This window comes from Dermacentor variabilis, chromosome 9 (genome assembly GCF_050947875.1).
Source record: "Dermacentor variabilis isolate Ectoservices chromosome 9, ASM5094787v1, whole genome shotgun sequence".
Classification (NCBI taxonomy): Eukaryota; Metazoa; Arthropoda; class Arachnida; order Ixodida; family Ixodidae; genus Dermacentor; species Dermacentor variabilis.
This window is the reverse complement of record NC_134576.1, coordinates 23,863,801-23,885,545: the sequence shown is the minus strand read 5'-3', so window position 1 is coordinate 23,885,545 and position 21,745 is coordinate 23,863,801. Positions and strand designations below refer to the sequence as shown.

General features: G+C 46.6%; 1 protein-coding gene across 1 annotated transcript; it reads left to right on the top strand.

Annotated features, from left to right (window-relative positions):
• Positions 1-4,914: 4,914 nt before the first annotated feature.
• LOC142558278 (uncharacterized) lies at positions 4,915-5,520 on the top strand. The gene has a single exon (XM_075670431.1). It carries the CDS (start codon positions 4,915-4,917, stop codon positions 5,518-5,520), a length of 606 nt encoding a protein of 201 aa, XP_075526546.1.
• The last annotated feature ends 16,225 nt before the right edge of the window (positions 5,521-21,745 follow it).

Below are 21,745 nucleotides of genomic sequence, written 5' to 3'. Positions count from 1 at the left end.
AGTAGAAGCGCTTCCGTTTTTTGGATGGGTTACCATATACATTGAGTAGAAAGAATGTATTCTTATGCGTTCGGTTAATAATGATCTCGATCATAATAGTCTGGACCTGCGAGCCTTTACTCTCCTGTTCTATGGGTACTAGATCATTTTTGATTGGTGTTTCGATGCCTCAATCTTTTTTTGGAATTTAGGGACGAGGGCGTAGTAGCCGGGCATCTTGGCCGACGCACCTACTATTTCTTGTAGCATTAGTACATCGGGTTTGGTTGGATGTTTCTTACATATTGTTGTAGGACAGCTTTTTTCTCGGCTAGACTTCTGCAGTTCCACTGCATGACCAATGGCTGTATATCATATCTAGCTATCCTGGGGTCTTAAATACGGAACTTTTGAGAAACTGGGGCGACGCACCGGCGGCGGTTCCATCATAGGACGGTCTGGGATTATAACAGTATTTATACCATGAGCACCGGGATTCAAAAAACGGTCGTCTTGCACGCGAGACTGATACTTAACCTATACGCCACCACTGCACCTTCCCCCGCAATTTTCCACCGGATTTTTAAGAAATACGCGTGTTGATAGAATTGCATAAACAGGCCTGGAGTGCGGCCGGATCCCGGTGGCCAGAACCGGTAACGCACTCCGTCACTAGAGCAGGATTGTCCACCCTGGTGTAGTACTTGCCCACAACCTCCTATATGACTGCAGCATTCTCACCCCGGCTCTAATTCCCCACCGGCTGCAAAGCAACTGACTACGGCCGTGGTCATACCTGTGCCGCAGCAGAGGGTGCTAAGAATACCTGGGTGCGAACAGGCCGCCTCTTGAATCTGTACCTGGCAACGTTTGATGCTAGACCGTTATTTAGTGAGGCGTGCCTAGCAGTGCTATTGGAGCATTTAGAGGGCAGCAAATGGGATATAATAGGGCTCAGTAAAGTTAGGAGGCCCAAAGAAGCATATACAGTGCTAAAAAGCGGGCACGTCCTATTGTACCGGGGCTTAGCGGAGAGAGGAAAACTAAGAGTCGGATTTCTGATTAATAAGGGTATAACTGGTAACATACAGGAATTCTATAGCATCAATGAGAGGGCGGCAGGTCTTGTTGTGAAACTTAATAAGAGGTACAAATTGAAGGTCGTACAGGCCTACGCCCCTACATCCAGTCATGATGACCAAGAAGTCGAAAGCTTCTATGAAGACGTGGAATCGGCGATGGGTAAAGTCAAAGCAAAATACATTATGCTGATGGGCGACTTCAATGCCAAGGTAGGCAAGAAGCAGGCTGTAGACAAGTCAGTGGGGGAATATGGCACAAGCTCAAGCAACAACAGGGGAGAGTTATTAGTAGAATTTGCAGAACAGAATAATATGCGGATAATGAATACCTTCTTGCGCAAGCGGGAAAGCCGAAAGTGGACGTGAAGGAGCCCGAATGGCGAGTCTATAAATGAAATAGACCCTATACTCTGCGCTAACCCTGGCATCATACAAGATGTAGACGTGCTCGGCAAGGTGGGCTGCAGTGACCACAGGATGGTAAGAACTCGAATCAGCCTAGACTTGAGGAGGGAACGGAAGAAACTGGTACATAAGAAGCCGATGAATGAGTTAGCGGTAAGAGGGAAAACAGAGGAATTCGGTATCAAGCTGCAGAACAGGTATTCGCCTTTAACTGAAGAAGAGGACCTTTGTGCTGAAGCAATGAAAGGCAATCTTATGGGCATCATTAAGGAGTGTGCAACAGAAGTCGTTGGTAACTCCGTTGGACAGAATATCAGTAAGCTATCGTAGGAAACGAAATATCTGATCAAGAAACGCGGATGTATGTAGCAGATGGCTTTATTTTTGACGCTCTATGAGCGGCCAGCTCGTCACTAGCAAAGCGATCCTGACAACAAGCCGGCGGATCTGACGTCACACCTACCGTCAGCAGCCGCGGGTCGAACTGACCGGCTGCGCAGTTTTGTTTTCCTCGCGTTGCGCAGTGCAAAATGCAAAGTTCTAGTGAGAGTGAGAGCATGAGCAGAGATCATGACTCCGACTTATATGAGTAGCCCACTGAAGGACCGCGAACGATAACGGCGTATGCCTACGATCCGTCCGCGTCGTCAAGCGAAATTGACGACGAGCCGCCGCAGGAGTCCCCTCCGCGGTGCTGAGGGAGTCTGGAACAGCAACGTGGTAAGTGTTGGCAACGTGACAACTTACCATGTTGTCCCCCCCCCCCTTTTCCTCATTCCTCCGCGGCGGCGACCTCGGGCACGGTGTTCGATTGCCGACGCGGCGGCTAGGTTGGCTGAACGCACAGCCGCCTCCGTTCGACACTGCGTCTTGCGCATGCAGTCGCCTATGGTTGAAATAAGACAGCAGCTGCCCTCAAAAATTGCATTAACAAGAAGCATAATCGCAGGCTGATTTTAGGCACAGCCTGCAGTATTCGCAACTCCAGCAATTGATGCGACGCCTAGCGGCTGTAGAGAGAAACGCCATACAGAGGTCCAGTCACCGTGTGTGCCGTAGAGGCTTCTGTCGCGGACGGAAGAATGGAGTTGCTAGCAAAGAAAAGGCGAACGGCCAGGCAGTTCTGCTGTGTTCCTCAGTGCGTGTCAGCGAGATGGAAGAACAGCGATATTTCCTTTCACGCGTTTCCCTCCGAATCTAAAGGCCGAAGCCGCAGCACCAGGTGGATTGCTAACGTCCGCATCGGCAAGGCTGTGACGCTGACAATGACTGTTTGCTCACAGCGTTTTGCACGGGCTAATTTATCCTTACGAGGTGAGACACTATTTTGAACTTGTGAACTCAAACCTAATATATTACCATTGTGCATGGCCATTATACATGTCGCTGTAGCACCTTATGTAAACACGTTTCACATTGTTAGGACGGGCGAATGGGCTGTGCATTATTTGCTGCCATATGTTACCGCACCGCGAAATACGAGCGCAGATTCGAGACCTGTCACAGCGGTTTCTCCGACGAAAGTCTCCTCTGCACTCGATGACTACACCCGGCAGTAATTCGGGAGTCTTCTGATGCCCAGCACGTCTCCCGCAACTTATACGGGCGTCGGAGATTCAAATGTTTACGGATAATGTACTAGCAAGTTCGGGAAGGGTTCAGTGTAAAAGTGCCACGTATGTGGCATGCTAAATCGCAATAAATATCATGCGTGGCGCCGATGAACTTGCAGCACAGGCGCACTGCACACGGGCACTTCCCAGCGCGACTGGTTACGAATTTGCCACTTGCACTTCAGAATCTCCGACGCGCTCAAGAGTGCCCATATGACACTGGTATTTCGCACCGATGGCGAGCCTGTCACGTTCGTTGTAGAAGTTTGCCACTTACGCGACAGCTACATGTCAATTTTACACGCGCTTGCTAGTTGCGAGGAAAATTTACCGCGTCCGTCGTCTACTAACGTGTGCCATATATATGTGCAGTATTAGTACATAAAACAGTATTATCCGTATTATTAAATTATCCCCAAGTCAGTGGCAAAAACACTCCGGTCATGTGGTGGTGTTTGCACCAGTGTACTTTCTGTTATGAGCAGCTTTCAACTACATTTCGCAGATGCTACATTCCGTGTGCAATGTTGCATCGCCCTGCACACTCAAACTTGTGCTTCATTTTCTTGCAAATGCTTTTTATAAATATTGTGGCCTTGTTTCTGGGGCAAAAAGAAAAAAAATTCTGGGTGCAGCCCATATTGACAAGCACCATGGCGACAAGCATGCAATAAATATAGTCAACACCTTTTAATGCATTACAGAATGAATCAAGCAACGAAACTGCTGCCTCCCCATTAGGAGCAAAGGCGTTGCCCCATGCACCTGTCAGCACGACAACCATGGTAAATTGGCTGCCCGCAACTTGTGCACACATTGTTTCACATCTAGTTCCTTGGGATTAAGCTCTGTCTGACATTGCAAGACGATCTTCCAACCCCTGACAGCAACAGCATGGACCAAATAAGTTACACAGGAAATATTGTAAGTTCTTTTTGTATATGTATGTGTTGTGGTAGCTGTCTTAACCTAGGCGGCGGCATGCTTTCTGGATTTACTTCGTAAAAGCATTCCATCACGTGGTTTTTGATGGGTGCACATTAACTGCAACTTGTGCACACATTGCTTAACCACTGGTTCCTTGGACGGAACTCTATCTGACATTGCAGGACGATCTCCCATTCCCTAACAGCATGGACCAAAGCCTTGCAAATACCATAAGGAAGAAGGACATAGCAAATATGGCAATTTATTTTTCTATATATTTGTGATGTGGTAGCTGTCTTTACCTAGCCGGCAGCGTGCTTTCTGGATTTACTTCGCAAAAGCGTTGTGGTGTGTGATGGTTGCAAATTAACTGATGCAAAAACCCTGGGTTTCCTACTTCCAACATTGAATTTAACACATTGACGTGCATTATTGGAATGACAAAAAGAAGCTGCATCTTGCGTCAGTTATTATACATTATAACTCTTGCTTTTGTTTTGTGACAGCGATGTGCTTGCCAACCTGGCCCCCGGACGTTAATGGCAGTGTACTCAATAGAAGAAAAAGATGTGGCAAATTTCCTATTAGAAATGGCTTCAGGGACAAGGCTTACAGAAAGCAAGGCTGTCCAAGTGACATCGGGTTCTTTTCCACAGAAGTTAGTGCACACGATAAATAGTTGCAACGTAAATACGTTCACAGGCCTGTCATCGTTCGATGTTCTGAATGCTCTTGTGACGTGCAACACAAAAATTCATCCACTTTCAGGACGGCACCAGTTATGTGTAAAAACAATTGCATTGACATTGGTGAAACTGAAGCATAACATTTCCACGGCATTCTTGAATCACCTTTTTAACTGTTCTCTAACTAGATGTAGCAACATAATTGCAGAGACTGCGCAGTTGATGTGTGAAATTTCAAAAATAGCTGTGGCTGTACCACAAAAAGATGTTGAACATTTGCCTGTCTGTTTTAAACACTTCAGTAACGTGCGTGCCATTGTAGATTGCACCATATTTGCTATTGGCCAGCCCAACCGTTTGCGATGTGAATTACAGACCTACCCCTTCTATAAGAAAAATTTCACGCTTAAATATATGGTGGCTGTTACACCAAGTGGTCTTAGTGCCCACATAAGCCAAGGATATGGAGGCCGCACCTCAGACAAGGCCCTGTTTGAGCAAAGCTGCCTCATCAAGCAACCAGACCCGATATCACATGTCATAATGGCGGACCGTGGCTTTCTTGTTGATGACAGTTGTGCGGACAACCTAATTGAGTTAATCAGGCCTCCATTCAGAATACAAAAGCAGATGTCAAAGGGTGATTCACTTAGGACACAAAAGATAGCATCAGCAAGAGTTCATGTAGAGCGTGCTGTACAGCGAATAAAAATATTCAAAGTGTTGTCAACAAGAATCCCATGGAGCATGGAAGGATTACTTGAAGACATTGTTATAACAGCTGCAGGCATCACAAACCTTTCATCACCGATTTTAGCAACACATTGATTGCGAGTCCTGCATCAATACATTTCCCAAACGTATTATGTGCATCGTAAAAGTGGTTAGTGCTTTCCATGCAAGGAAGTTTTAAAAACTTAAAAGAGTGGAAGCGCCATGTTCCTTATCAGCAGAGGTGAAGCCAGCGCTTCCCCAATTTTACATTTGAAATAGACCTTTGTTGGGTTGTCCTCTTACAGATCAAGTGGTTTGGCTCTGGTAATGTAATTGCGTAGCTAATTAGAAACTAAAAGCTTGTTGTTCCTATCAGAAGTATTATCTTCCTCTGAATATTGATTGCGTTATTTCTTAAACAATTTACCAAGAATTTCAGGCTTCATCTTAAAACCGATACACTAAGATACACGTCAGCCAGACTCTGCATCGCAAAATAAGACACGTTAATGGGGTTGGGACATCAAATTTGTGGCTTGCGCGTTCTTTGTTTCAAACGTTTCTTATTACTCCAGGAAACATGGTACACACTCGAATATTCTTATATTCTCAGTAAATAATTTAATATCGCATTATTTATGCGAACGATTTTCAGTTTCGGTTTGTGGGCGCAGAGTTGGACTGTGATGTCAATGTCTAGGAAGCTTGGTGACGTGGGCCCACCAAGCTGTGACACAAACACTGAGCATCGTCTGGTCTAGCACACACATTTTGTACCAGTGGAGGCAAACAGAAACAAACCGACAGTTGTCTTCGCTAGCTGCGGCAGCTCCAATTATCCCTCTACGACTGACGCGGCTCATTGCCCTCTAGACTCGAGCCTCTCTAAGCTTGCCCGGTGCTGTGGGTCACCGCTCATTGCACGTCACTCTAATGTGGTATGACGTCATGAAAACTTTCGTTGTGCTTCCAACACAGTGACATCGGTATCAATCGCGGTAGCGATGGGTTTCGATCACGACAACGAGCATTTAGGCACTTTATGGAAGCGAATTAAAATATATTTAAACGTTTGCTGTGTCCAACACTTCATGTTGTGTCTTTGCATACAGAGGAAGCCTACAGTATGCCTTTTATAGCCTCAAAATTTGGTGCCTCAATCCATTTAAGCTAGTGGGAAGTGTGAGGAAAGCACGTCTTTTCCTTCATTGCAAACTAATCTTTTATAGCGCCCTCCTAAATTGGTGGTGCTGGTTCACTTTTGGCCCATCAATTCCCCTCCAACAATTTTTTTATATTCCTTGTTTCCATTGTGTACTTCCTTACCATAGCCTGTTCTAATGTTTTGTTTGCCTTTTTTTTACATCTCCACAATCGTGTGTATTGTTGCAGCCCACTTGAACTTAACATGTGTTGCTATGTTGCCTGAGTTTACTTTTTTTTCTGTGTTAGGAAAACTTAATTGTGCATGGCCTCGTAAGGGCCCGTCACCAGACCCTATTGCGAATATTGATTAAACACTGGTATCTGTAAGGTGCCGTCTAGAAAGCCTTTTTTTCAAAGATATTCAAATTAATTCACGCGATATCACTTGGACAACCTTGTTTTCTGCAAGCCGAGTACCTGAAGCCATCTATAAGAGTAAATTTGCCACATCTTGGGAAATGGAAGAACCTGTCCTGTTACCATGCTACCACAAGGCATGCGTTACTACCAGCAGACATTTTGTCTCTGCCTCGACTAGGGTGGGCAAGTGTTCTTTCCCTGCCTTCGCCAATACTAAAAAACGAAGAGACCATGTCACATGAACAGTGTCGTATCCCGCATTCTTTTTTAAATTCTTCCCAATTCCAGTGGCACGCTTGCATATTCGGCATTAGGTGATCCACCTGAAGTCATGTGCCATGGCTGGCGACATTGTAAGTAGCCTGTCTTGCATAGAGGCATTTGTGCGTGTGACCTTGGCTCCGTCAAAGCGTGGCGGCCTTGAGAGTAAGGGCATGCGCTCTTCTGTTTGAAACTCCAGCATTTTTTATGCCACTCAGCCGTTTCATACTTTTCGGACACGATGGTTGCCATGTGATCTACATGCTACACTTGTCTGCATTGGCCAAACCTGCAGACTTCAACTTCAACACACTTTTTGTAACTTATCAATGCACATCCTTTTGCAGCTTCTATTCTTCATTGAAGTGCTGATTTACGCTACGCATTCTGATTCAAGTTTTCGTCTTATGGTATTCCAAGATATTTGCAGTTCACTTATGATCTGTGTGCATAGAGCTGTGGTTATTCTTCAATGGCTGTTTGTTGTCCCTTGCCTTACTTGTATTTTTTTCACAAAATAAAGCACACGCACTCATTTTTTTGTTCACTGTGCTGAGTGTCAAGGTGTTTGCCTCATACATTTTACTCGAGCCCATTTTTGTTACACTTTTTAGCATATGAGGGTTTATATTGCCAAACAGAACAAGAGAAGTAACATGGAACAGTGTTAAACCAGCATACGCTGAATATTTGGAAAGTTTGGCCACCAGAGTTGAGTACCCTGAAAGAATGGTTTCATTCAGATGACCCCAGCTGGTATATGTACCATAATTTATGCTTCTTCCCAATTTGTTGAATACAATGCTAATGGCTGTCCTGGGAAGCATAACTATACCGCCAGTAATACAAGATGGGGAGACATTCGTGCAGACTTAACATCAGTGAATGATAATTATTGACTGCCAGAGAGCATATAGAGCTGTCCTTACTGTCAACATATCAATAAATGGAAAGTAAGTGACATGTAAAAGTCTAACATGCACTTAAAGCACTTAACAAGCACTTAAAGGGGCACTGAAACACTTCTCCGACTGATCATAGTGAACTCAACACTAAAGGACATCGCCTGCTGCAAAAATTTTTGGATGCTTGAAGTCTAAGCGGAATTAGTAGTTATGGCACCGATGCATTGTTTTCTCCTTTCGTCTGAGCTAGTGTGCTGGAAGCTACACGGTGCATGGAAAAAGAGCAAGGCCCTGCTCAAGTTTCTTTTTTTTGTCACACTGCTACTTGTGGTTCAGGCACGGGTGGCACTCTCTAAACGCGAGATGGACGCCTGGAGCTACATCACTTAGAGACCAATAAATAGACACGACTGTCTGATCGGCCTGCGGACAGGGCTTGTGGTGCTCGTGGTATCTATATTATGCAGCATGCCAGTTTCAGGGTCCCTTTAAGAAGGGCACAAACAAAGACAACACAGAAAAGTTGGTTTCATGAGTTCTGCCTAAGTCGCCACTGATATCACGCAGTTGCTCGTGCACAACTTGTGAAACAATAACGTATGAGCCATAGGAAACGAACAGTCATGTCGGCAAAAAAAAACAGGATATGTATTGTGATAGGTGACCTCAAGCGCCACAGCACGAGGTGAAGCTAAGTTGCAGTTTGGCACATAATAGGATCTCTTCTGCTTACAACGGTGCATGCACAAGAACAATTCACTTTATACAATCTTTGCAATATGAACAGCATTGAAACGCAATGTAGAGATGAAACATTAAAGGGACTGACAACTACATCAAATGTGCCAGGAGAAACAGCCGAGATGTGCTTGCACTTTTGCGACAATCCAGCAGTGCACGAGCACTGTGCCTCCATGATCGATTGGTCCCGGAATGCGTCAGTGATTCTCACCACAATCGCGTGCGGGTCCGCTGTCATGCGGGAGGTTTGCACACACGCGCGACCACTTCTACCTCACTACTCACTGTACCATTGGTACCGACTAAAATGAGGTGCTCGGCGTCCACTACACGTTCTCCCTCCACAAAACAGCGCGAATTAACAAGAAACTTAATATTTTCACCAAGGACAGCGCAGACGGGGACCTCCGTAAAGCCGCCATGCTGCACAGTGTAGCCAGACCGCGCCAGGCTTCGCAGCGCCCCGTAATGTTGATTTCAGATGCGAATCGCTACCAACAAGGAACCCAAGTGGTGAGCAGGTAACATAAACCTCAGCACATTTGCGCTAGCTAACGCTCCCGCTCCCGTTGTTTCATCGCAGCCGAGCACTCCTTAGTAAGTAAGTGGGCCTGATCCCTTTTGATTCAGGGCAGGCGTTTGTCAACGCCGCAGGAGATGTTGAAAGTACGAAAAGGAAAGAAAGTAAGGCGTAGAAAGTAAGGAGAGAAAGAACATAAAACACAGTTTTTTCACAGCCACAGTCTGCGAGTCCGTCTGGTTTGTCCTATTCGTTGTATTCTAGGCTCCAGTTGCCTTGGATTTCACCAAAGCCACAACAATGCAATCCGCCAGCCATGCCGGCGTGCATCTCAGTGAGTGCATCTCAGCTGCGTCGCTGCCTGGTCGGCCGTCTCTGTCGTGGGAGCTCGTGTAGCTGAGGTGGTCGGCATCAGCGGCCACTCGCTGTGAACGAGATGGCGCCACCAGTATCGCGTCGGCGAATTTCGTTTTTTCGTCAGCTGTCGCTGCAGACCATGCGGATTTCGATTCATTCTGGCAGAATTGGCCAAACATCTGGCTCAGAACGTCGTACAAACAGCAAATTACGGTCAAACGGCACCTGTGCGCAAAACTACAGCGTGAACAGGCCAGCGGTTTACGGGAGAAGCAGTGGCACCCCGAGGCTCCGTAGCAACGCCGGGCTTGTCTCGTATTCGCTGTCCTCAAAGCGTTCGGAGCAAAGAAAAGAGCAGCTCGACGGCATTCACGTTGGGCGCGATGTTTGCGCTGCTCGAGTCCACATTCTGCGCAGCTTCTCATCTTTCGGAAAAGAGTGGCACGGCATGTCTAGCACGCCAATACTATTTCGACACACTTGCACGCAGCAGATCCTCGGCATTCTGCGGCGTTGACACCGCTGCTCCACATATCAATCCACAAAACCACGAGATGAAAGACGAGGTTTTCGAACAGCTCACACAACTAAGCGGTGTGAATAGGACGGTCGAACTAAGAAAGCGTGTCGCTGCAAACGTCAACTCGGCCCTTCGCGCGCTCAGGTGGACGATCGCTCTCAATGGGCTTCGAGTTGGACAAGAGCGACGCAATATCCGGTTTTGCTGGAGCTGTCGGAGCAGGCCGGTAGGTGCTGTGATTTGAGAAATATTCACTAAGAAAGTTACTTTTCGCTCATTTCCGCTCAGAAAGAGCGTTGTTTTGGTTGCTCTCGGTGCGATAGCTATCACTGGAGACTGAAATTTCGGCGACAAATTTTTTGTTCACTATCCCCTTAAGGACAGAGACGGTACCCGAGGTTTGTAAGGGCAAGAGTTCAGGTAAATTTAAGCTAAAAGTGGCATTTGGTGAGGTTGTTGACGCTGACTTGCTTTATGCACGACTGTCTAGAGCCAGAAAGGATGGACGCAGCCACCAACAGGTGCTGACGCAGTGGGCAGTCACCGAGGTGCTGTTACCAGAGATAGAGGCATTGTTAATGCCAGAGGCACATGAACTTCTGGAATGCTCAAAAAGGGAGCTTGATGAAGAAGCGCGGAATAGAGCCACTCTCATGCAAGTGTTTATCACCACAGATAAGGCTCTCGCATACTGGCCGGCAGGGAGTCCAGAGCTCCATGAGGAGGTGGAAGAGGATCCGATGGTTTTGTGCATTGGCGTGGCTGGAAATGAAGCTATGGCTTTGGATGATATATCTCCTGCTACGAGCTTCAGCATCGAACAGAAAGTGGACAACGCACTATGTGAAGCTAGGAGGCAAATAGTTAAAGCAATGTGCAGGACAGGTTGCTTTTCATGAAAATAAAATTAATAGCCAAATGCAAAAGCAATTGGTGTTGTCTGAAACCAAAAGGAAAGGAGATTTAAAACTTGCGCATGAGTGACTTTGTCTGAGGAATAAACGAAGCAAATGCTTAGGAGCGCAATGTTAAGGTTTCAAGCCCCGGCAACAAAGACGGATCTCAGAACTGGGCTCGGCCTTGCAACCTGTTACCGCGATCACGCTGCTTAATATTGTAAGGGGGCTTGCTCTCTCTCTGTCTTGTCCGACAGTGGAATACCCAAGGCGATCTCGCGGAATGAAGAGGTAGGAAAGGCATTTTGCCGAGAAAAAAGTGCCTTAGCATCACTGCCGCTGGTGGTGGCTCCTGGTCATGGTCGTTATTTTCTGTTGACAACCGATGCCTCCGGGCTACCGGTAGGGACTTGCCTATCGCGGCTTGTAAAGATAGAACAAACACCGGTCTCATGCCTCAGTAGAAGGTGGAGGGTAGTATAGGCAAAGTGGTTAATCACAGAGAGAGTGGTGTTTGCGGCCGTTGGGACCCTATGGGGGCTTCGCACCTCGTTATTTGGAGCGAGAATAAAGGTGGCCACGGACCGCAGTCCGCAAGCATTTCGGATGGGCTCTGGATCTACCAGTCCGAGGTTGCTGCACTGGTCATATGCGCCACAAACTTATGAATTTTATAACGGTTAGGGTCAGCAACACCTGATACGGGATGCGCGCGGTCTATGTGATTATGCTGAGATTTTGTGTGTGTAGGGCTGTGTATGTGTGTGTGTGGGTTAGTACGCACGTGTCCATTTCCAGTCTTCGTGTGTTTGCTGCGGTCCAGAAGCCTCAAGGCCGACAACTAAGTTATCTTTGTCCTTTTCGCCGCATGTACATGGTGGACCTGATAGCAGATTTGTGCCCTTCCTTCATGAACTGCAAGCACACTTCGTGGTTTGTTGTATGGTGTTTGCGGGTAGTGTGTGTCAAAGATCACGCTGGCAAGTATCCCCGTGACATTCTTGGTGAGGAGGAGTGAAGTTCACCCTTGTTTGTGCGGGTGGCTACAGGTAAGGGTCATGCGGTGTGGTCAAAAGACATGCTTGATTTGACACCAAGACGGCGGCGGAGGGTTATAGCTGTGGCGTGATGGGGAAGCCTTGGTTTATGGACAGCGCGTAATCGGGCTAATGGTAAATCGGCGCTTCCGCCATGCAGTTTGCAGAAGCAGTGCCGTGGCTTTGAAGCCAAACCCTCGCCTCTGAACCGCACCATGCTGAGACATTGCGCGAAAGGACGAAATGTCCCAAATGGGCGTGGAAGGGTTTACTGTGGGGAAATGTGTCTTGCGAGGCTTTGAGAAGAGACCCGTTGCACTGTTTGCAATGGATTTGTGGCAACATCCTTAACGCATTGGAACTTCATGTTGTGTCGCCCTGGAGCCCCTTTGTGTGCACATTGCGTGTACCGCATTGTGATTGGACGAAGATAGGGAGAGGGGGATGTTGGGGATGCATTTAGTACGTGCAGGGCAGTTGGAGAGGGATTCGGTACAGATTCGGTTAAGAGAAAGCAGATCAAAATTGTAACATCATTTCAACTTTTGACTCATAGTCTGATGTCTGTATAAGTAGTATTCATCCTATCGCATGCAGATTATATCTTAATAAACATTTAACCTCCTGCAAACAGCGTCACAGTCTTGCCTACGGCAATGTTACTTCGCGACAGCTACAACACATCCAAGTTTCCCTAACCGACATCGAGGCGAACATCAACTGCCTGTCTGTAACGCGACGTCTCAAGACCGTGAGAACTCACTACATCAAAGTGACGTTTACGTATTAAAGAAACATCATTATTCCGAACAAAACGGTATTTTTTTCGGAGTGGCCGGAGACTGCCCATTCTCAAATGAATAGAATATGGCTACCCACCGATCGCTCTGGCAGTGGCTACTCGAAGCTGCGGGAGAAAATGGATTTAGTTGCACTTTTATGTGGCCGCCTAACGTTGTCGAGCTCTCTCGGCACGTACACGACGTCGGTTCGCGAACTTTTCTTCCCTGAGCATCCGTTTTAGTGGCAAGCATTTTGACCCTTCGGTTGTACACCGCCGCAATTTTCTAACAGCCACTGAAACTGATATAAGCAAGAAGAAGAGGGCCAATTTCCAACGCCGGCACTGCCCTCCTTTTCAGGCTGTCTACTTTCACGGCACCAGCACCGCCATGTATAAGAAAATCATATCCCCTGAATGCTCCCACCATGCACTGCGGCCTTAGGGGTTCAGAGCTGCATGCCAATTGGTTCTCGACCCAAGCCATTTCGGCCAACATGGCGGCACCCACACACTCCAACGCTGGTTCAGGCGCGGTGAACGTGATGAAGCAGAAGGCGATCACGCCCAATTATGTGATAGAAACGCGCATCACTTGCATTGTGGCGTATCCCAGGCACGTGAAGCAACTTGAAATGCTTCAAGAAACGCATTGTGACGCTGCTCAAGCGTCTGGCTCACACCTTTAACAACGCTGCGCTTCGCTGCCGAGAACCGCATCGCTCCGTTTTCAACGACGCTGAAAGCATTCATGCGGAAAGCGGACACGGCAACAGCAAAAATGAAGGAGACGGCGGAATGATGGAGCCATGTGTGCAGGCCACAAGAAAATCGACAGTAACTTTAGCATACATCAAAGAGTCTGAAGGCGAAAGCCTGCGTACTCAAGGGACATTCACTAAATTACCTAAATTTCTTGACATTCGAGTGTCTTGTTCTTCCTATTGTTTTTTCCCACCAAACATCGTAGGAGTGCTTTTATTAGCGGTATAATAGATTGATTGCGCCTTAATTAACTTCGCCTAACACAAGATGTCGCGGGTGCAACTCCCACATAAGCTCGAGGGTTCGACTCCCACCAGTAATTGTGGGTTCGAGTGCCTGAATTAACTGAACTAACTTTCAATTTTTTCAGCAGCATCAGCGGCATCGGAGTCAGCTGTAAAAGAAGACGATGATGAACGCGCGAGCAGTGGCACGAGCGCGTCTCTGCGCGATGCGAGCTCAGATGACCCTGTGTACCGCACGCTGAGTTTTCAAGGCCACCGTTTGAAGAGGCGTTTAAGGCTTTCGCCTTAATAACGACGCCACAGTAAAGTTTTGTTGCAGTTAAAAGTGCATATTTCCGATACCGCAAATAAAACCAGGTAAGCCTTGCGCCGAAAACTTTACGCGGAGCACACACTTGCCCAAACTATTCGGCGACGCACAGATATATTGACTGAAGACATGCGATGCGAAATACTCATACTTGCAGATATGCGTCTATAGACGAGAAAACCATGGCCAGGCGGCGCTACTGCGCCTCCTGACAGCGCCCCTATGTGGAAACGTCAAGCAGCGCGGTCGCGTCGTAGCGCAGTCTCCACTTTGTTTACATTGTGCCGTCCGCGCTTTTCTTCGCTGCTCGTTCTCACGGCGCTCCGCTTTCGACGGCGGCAGATCGCCTGCTTGCGCAACAACGATGCAAAGATTGCCGTGTGGTTTCAAGAAGGTTGCCGACGCCGACAGCTTTTTTTTTCGTGGCGGCAACCTCACGATAGGGGAGCGTCTGCTTCCGAACGTGTACGGCGTTGAACAAATTGTGGACGGTGATGTGAGAGTGAAAGCCAAGTGCGTGTCACAGGTGTCCGACAAGATCGTATACGACGTCGTGTTAGATGTACGCACCATGTTCAGAAATTTAGCCACTTTTATTTCAATTACAACATAAGTCACACTGGCAGCAGGAACTTCTGTTGTCATACTACTCGATGACTGCAGATCCATTGGGCTGCTTCTTGACGGTTCCGTCACTTCACAAAGGCATGTTCGGGAGTCTGTTTCACACGTGTCTTGCTGCTGCTCAAGAGCTGTGTCACTGCAGTACGAAAGCACATGTCCCGGTGGCGCTGACTGCTGAGAAGACTGTTGTGATTGCCATTGGTCTGTTTGGCGCCGCTTCCCTCTGCATCGCATATAAATGAAACAGTATGTGTGCCTATTTGTTGTGGGGATTAAATTACTCCCAATAATATGTTTGCAAAGGTAACGTTCCTGTGATTGTGTGCATATATTATACTACAAGAGTGGTACCACTACAAGTTATGATACTTGCACACTTATATACTTAGAAAGCATGGGCAAACAACAAACATAACGCGCACGTCTCGAGCGGCTGCTTTCCGATCTGCCGCTTCCCGACGCACGCGACGACCGCGGCTTGCATTAAATACGGTCTGCTACCACACAAAAGTAGCGCGCGGCCCCTTTCGTTACCTGCACAACTAGTAATTTAAGTTGCAGCGTTTGGAAAAGGGAAATAATTCTCTTGAGCTCGTCCATGCCGATCGCGAGGGAAGGCACAGTGCAATCAAATAAATTCGGGGGTCCTAAGTGCCAAAACCATGCCAAAACCACGAAATCATTATGAGGCCCGCTGTAATGGGGAGTCTCAGGAATAATTTTAACCTCTGGGGGTTCATTAACGTGCACGAAAATCAAAGCACACGGTAACAAGGCTGTTCTTGCATTTTGCCCCTATCGAAATGCGGCCGCCGTTCCTGGGAATCGAGCACGCGTCGTAGAGCTTAGCGGCGCAACACGCATGCATTTACCGCTAACAAACGGCGGATGCCACCACAATTCAACAACGCGACACGACTAAACAAACGGCCGTGCACTAAAACCAGGCATATGACTATTCCGCTTTCAAGATATTACACGTGAATGCGAAAGTATGAGACTTACTTCACTCGGCGCACTGCAGTTATCCATGCTTGTCGTCTGTCCTTCTCGTACCACTTCCCCGGAAATCTGTAGAACTTCACGGGCGGCGCACGATCTTTCGTGTTTTCGAGGCTGCTGTGGCAATCAACAACACATCAGTATTGCGTGCCACCTTTCCTGGCTGATGAGGTCGCACTCGGCATCGAAAAAACCACGCGCACGAGCGCACTTGCCGTACTGAACACGGGCGCGTGCTAGCGCAGTGACGGCCCTCGAAACTTCCATCGGTCCGCTAGGGGAGCATTCGGCGCTGGTGCCGCGCGGGCAAACTTTAGGTTGCCTCGTCTATAGGCCTTCAAACCATTCTTCAAACATGAAGCACTGCTGCTCCCAGTCGCAAGGTTTCTATTCGCGTGAGGAGCAAGACGGTACGTTATCATCCACAGAAAGGGCGTGGCCAACAAGAACTTGTCTCTTATTAGAATAAACGTAGACCAAAGGGAAACTAATAAACCGTAATGCTTGCTTATGCAAAAAAGACGTGAGGCGTCCAGACAGGTCACAAGGGTAGAGAAGTGGACAACACGAACGCCGACTATCAGCTGTCGTCTGACTGACTGATTACTGACTATGAAATGTTGTCCGCTTCTCTACCCGATGTGTCCTGTCTGCACGCCTCACGTCTTTTTTGCATAATGAATCCTTAACAACTAGCTCAGCTTTCTTTCGTTATAATGCTTGCTGTGATTCTTAAAGGTTATGGAAAAACAAAACGGTAGTTTCTTGTGACTTCATTGCAATGCATTTGCTTAACACGGTGAAGCATAAAGTGTACTGCGGTGAAGTGAGAATTTGCGCGCGTACTAAGTGTAAGTAGCTGGTTGTTATAAAATTATCGCAATTTCGCCCAGAATGCGAACTATCGATTGCGATAGCGAATTAGTGGACAGCTATAAGGAGCAAGGATACTAGTTTTAGCGGCTGTATGAACTTGTTAACTTAATCATATCAACTAAATTAACAAGTATGGTGGCACGCGAGCACAGTCCAACATGAGCACATCTCGCTCGACGAACACGGCAAATCGCTGTCAAAGCGCTGCAGTGAGGAAACGCGTAGCACCGGCGAGCGAATTGACCTTCGTGCAGCCTCTCGCATCAGCGCGAAGTACGCCCTGAATACACAATGCGGCACCGACTCTGTAGCCGTCGCAAATGGCTTTCAACATACAGCGGCCCGGCTGGGCGCGCGCGACCACCTGGGCCGCCCGGAGTAGAACGCGCCCGCTCTCCCTATCCTCCCTCGAAGCCTAGCGCGCGACAGAAGGCGGCGCACTTCCTCTCCGCTTTACGCCATTGCGTGCGCGAGACTGAGCCCCAATTGCCTGCTCACCCTCGCACGTTTTCACTCGTACATACAGCATACGGTGCGCGGGGACGATTTTGTCACCCTTAGATTTGTCACCCTTAGATACTCCATTGGAATCTGAACCTGGCAACGTTTAACGTTAGAACGCTATCTAGTGAGGCGAGTCTAGCAGTGTTATTGGAGGAATTAGAGGGTACTAAATGGGATATAATAGGGCTCAGTGAGGTTAGGAGGACAAAAGAAGCATATACAGTGCTAAAAAGCGGGCATGTACTGTGTTAACATACAGGTAACATACAGGAATTCTATAGCATTAACGACAGGGTGGCAGGTCTTGTTGTGAAACTTAATAAGAGGTACAAATTGAAGGTGGTACAAGTCTATGCCCCTACATGCAGTCATGACGACCAGGAAGTCGAAAGCTTTTATGAAGACGTGGAATCGGCGACGGGTAAAGTCAAAACAAAAGACACTATACTGATGGGCGACTTCAATGCCAGGGTAGGCAAGAAGCAGGCTGGAGACAAGTCAGTGGGAGAATATGGCATAGGCTCTAGGAATAGCAGAGGAGAATTATTAGTAGAGTTTGCAGAACAAAATAATATGCGGATAATGAACACCTTTTTCCGCAAGCGGGTTAGCCGACAGTGGACGTGGAGGAGCCCGAATGGTGAGACTAGAAATGAAATCGACTTCATACTCTGCGCGAACCCTGGCATCATACAAGATGTAGACGTGCTCGGCAAGGTACGCTGCAGTGACCATAGGATGGTAAGAACTCGAATTAGCCTAGACTTGAGGAGGGAACGGAAGAAACTGGTACACAAGAAGCCAATCAATGAGTTAGCGGTAAGAGGGAAACTAGAGGAATTCCGGATCAAGCTACAGAACAGGTATTCGGCTTTAACTCAGGAAGACGAACTTAGTGTTGAAGCAATGAACGACTATCTCATGGGCATCATTAAGGAGTGCGCAATAGAAGTCGGTGGTAACGCCGTTAGACAGGGAACCAGTAAGCTATCGCAAGAGACGAAAGATCTGATCAAGAAACGCCAATGTATGAAAGCCTCTAACCCTACAGCTAGAATAGAACTGGCAGAACTTTCAAAGTTAATCAACAAGCGTAAGACAGCGGACATCAGGAACTATAATATGGATAGAATTGAACAGGCTCTCAGGAACGGAGGAAGCCTAAAAACAGTGAAGAAGAAACTAGGAATAGGAAAGAATCAGATGTGTGCGTTAAGAGACAAAGCCGGCAATATCGTTACTAATATGGATGAGATAGTTCAAGTGGCTGAGGAGTTCTATAGAGATTTATGCAGTGCCAGTGGCACCCACGACGATAGTGGAAGAGAGAATAGCCTAGAGGAATTCGAAATCCTACAGGTAACGCCAGAAGAAAGCCTTAGGAGCTATGCAAAGGGGGAAGGCAGCTGGGGAGGATCAGGTAACAGCAGATTTGTTGAAGGATGGTGGTCAGATTGTTCTAGAGAAACTGGCCACCCTGTATACGCAATGCCTCATAACCTCGAGCGTACCGGAATCTTGGAAGAACGCTAACATAATCCTAATCCATCAGAAAGGGGACGCCAAAGACTTGAAAAATTATAGACCGATCAGCTTACTGTCCGTTGCCTACAAAGTAATTACTAAGGTAATCGCAAATAGAATCAGGAACACCTTAGACTTCTGTCAACCAAAGGACCAGGCAGGATTCCGTAAAGGCTACTCAACAATAGACCATATTCACACTATCAGTCAAGTGATAGAGAAATGTGCCGAATATAACCAACCCTTATATATAGCTTTCATTGATTACGAGAAAGCGTTTGATTCAGTCGATACCTCAGCAGTCATGGAGGCATTACGGAATCAGGGTGTAGATGAGCCATATGTACAGATTCTGGAAGATATCTATAGCGGCTCCACAGCCACCGTAGTCCTCCACAAAGAAAGCAACAAAATCCCTATAAAGAATGGCGTCAGACAGGGAGGTACGATATATCCAATGCTATTCACAGCATGTTTACAGGAGGTATTCAGAGGCCTGGATTGGGAGGAATTGGGGATAAAAGTTGATGGAGCATACCTTAGCAACTTGCGATTCGCTGATGATATTGCCTTGCTTTGTAACTCAGGAGACCAATTGCAATGCATGCTCACTGACCTGGAGAGGCAAAGCAGAAGGGTGGGTCTGAAAATTAATCTGCAGAAAACTAAAGTATTGTTTAACAGTCTCGGAAGAGAACAGCAGTTTGCGATAGGTAGCGAAGCACTGGAAGTGGTAAGGGAATACATCTACTTTGGGCAGGTAGTGACCACGGATCCGAATCATGAGACTGAAATAACCAGAAGAATAAGAATGGGCTGGGGTGCGTTTGGCAGGCATTCTCAAATCATGAACAGCAGGTTGCCACTATCCCTCAAGAGGAAAGTGTATAACAGCTGTGTGTTACCAGTACTCACATATGGGGCAGAAACCTGGAGGCTTACGAAAAGGGTTCTGCTGAAATTGAGGACGACGCAACGAGCTATGGAAAGAAGAATGATGGGTGTGACGTTAAGGGACAAGAAAAGAGCAGATTGGGTGAGGCAACAAACGCGGGTAAACGACATCTTAGTTGAAATCAAGAAAAAGAAATGGGCATGGGCCGGACATGTAATGAGGAGGGAAGATAACCGATGGTCACTAAGGGTTACGGACTGGATTCCAAGGGAAGGGATGCGTAGCAGGGGGCGGCAGAAAGTTAGGTGGGCGGATGACATTATGCCGTTTGCAGGGACAACATGGCCACAATTAGTACATGACCGGGGTAGTTGGAGAAGTATGGGAGAGGCCTTTGCCCTGCACTGGGCGCAACTAGGCTGATGATGATGATGATGATGATGATGATGATGATGATGATGATATTTGTATACGGAACCTCACGGCAACGCGGATGGCGACGTCGGAAATGCGCCTGGATTTACATGTAATTGCTATCGCAGTAAAACTTATAAGTTCACCACGGTTCTCGCTTTTATTATTCTCACAGCTGCTCAGTTGAGGCCTCCGTCTGCCGGTATTAGCTTTGAAATTGAAATTGAAGTTTGAAGTTTATTCAAAATGGAAAGTACACAGGAAATGTTGTACAGGACATCTGGATCCCTAGCTCAAGGCTAGTTGGGATCATGCTAGTTATTAATTCACAATCTTAACATCAATACGAAGAAGTATAAGTAAGTCATATATACATAAACATTCAATTAGAACACAAGGCAGGGTACGTGTATTAGCTGCGAGAAACTGACAGAAAGGAATTTGTATTTAGTAAATTATACACTGCAAGCGAAAAGGGTAAACATGTGTACACAATCCAGATGAAAACTATGCAGGTAATAGTAGTGAGTGATAATGGGTTTTCACTGAACGTGAAAAACATTTAGCTTGTTTCACTTCTGTTGGTAAGCTGTTCCATAGGAGTGCTCCAGTGTTGCTTAACCTTCGCCTTCCGTATACATTATGCATTTTTGGCAATAGAAAATTTCCCTTAAGTGCGCTGCGTGTATTGCTTCTGGAATGTAAAAAATGTGATACGCTCAAAGGACAGTTAGTGATTATGCTGTTATGAGCATGCAATATAGTTTTAAGGTTCAGTAATAAATTAAAAGGCAGTATATTTAAACTTTGAAACAGCGGCATTGATTTAGCATTGTAGTCCGAAAAAGTCATAAATCGCAAGGCCCTTTTTTGAAGAAGTATGATAGGTTCAACGTATGAAACGTACGTATTACCCCAAGATGCAATACAGTAGGATAGATGGCTAAGGAATATGCTAAAGTAAATTGTTCTCAGAGTGGCAGTGTCGAAGTAATAACGGCATTTATACAGCATAAAACAAGCCTTGCTCAACTTTTTACACAGCAATGCAATGTGAGGCTTCCAATGAAGATGCTCGTCTAGTGTGACACCCAAATATAGAATTGAACTCACCCGCTCAAGGATATTATGGTTGAGAGAAAGCGAATGACAGTCTTTTAGTGGTGCTTTCCACGAAGAAGTAAAGAGAATATATTTAGTTTTCTTGATATTCAGAGTTAGCTTATTTGACGCGAACCACTGGTTAACACTCCGAAGTTCATTATTAGCCACTTGAAATGTTTTGTCCAAGGAGTCTAGCGCACAAAGTAGAACAGTGTCGTCTGCATACATCACAGCAAAAAGTTTTCTAATGTATCAGGAAGATCGTTTTACAAATAAAGAAAAAAATATTGGTCCTAGTACTGACCCTTGTGGGACCCCTGTAACAATGCCAGAAACGTCGGATTTGGTATCTGCAATGGAAACTAGTTGTTTTCTGTTATTGAGATAGCTGCGGAAAAATTGAAGAGTTAGACCTCGGAAACCATAGCATTCTAACTTATTTAGTAGTATGTCATGATCCACAGTGTCAAACGCTTTCCTCACATCTAGAAA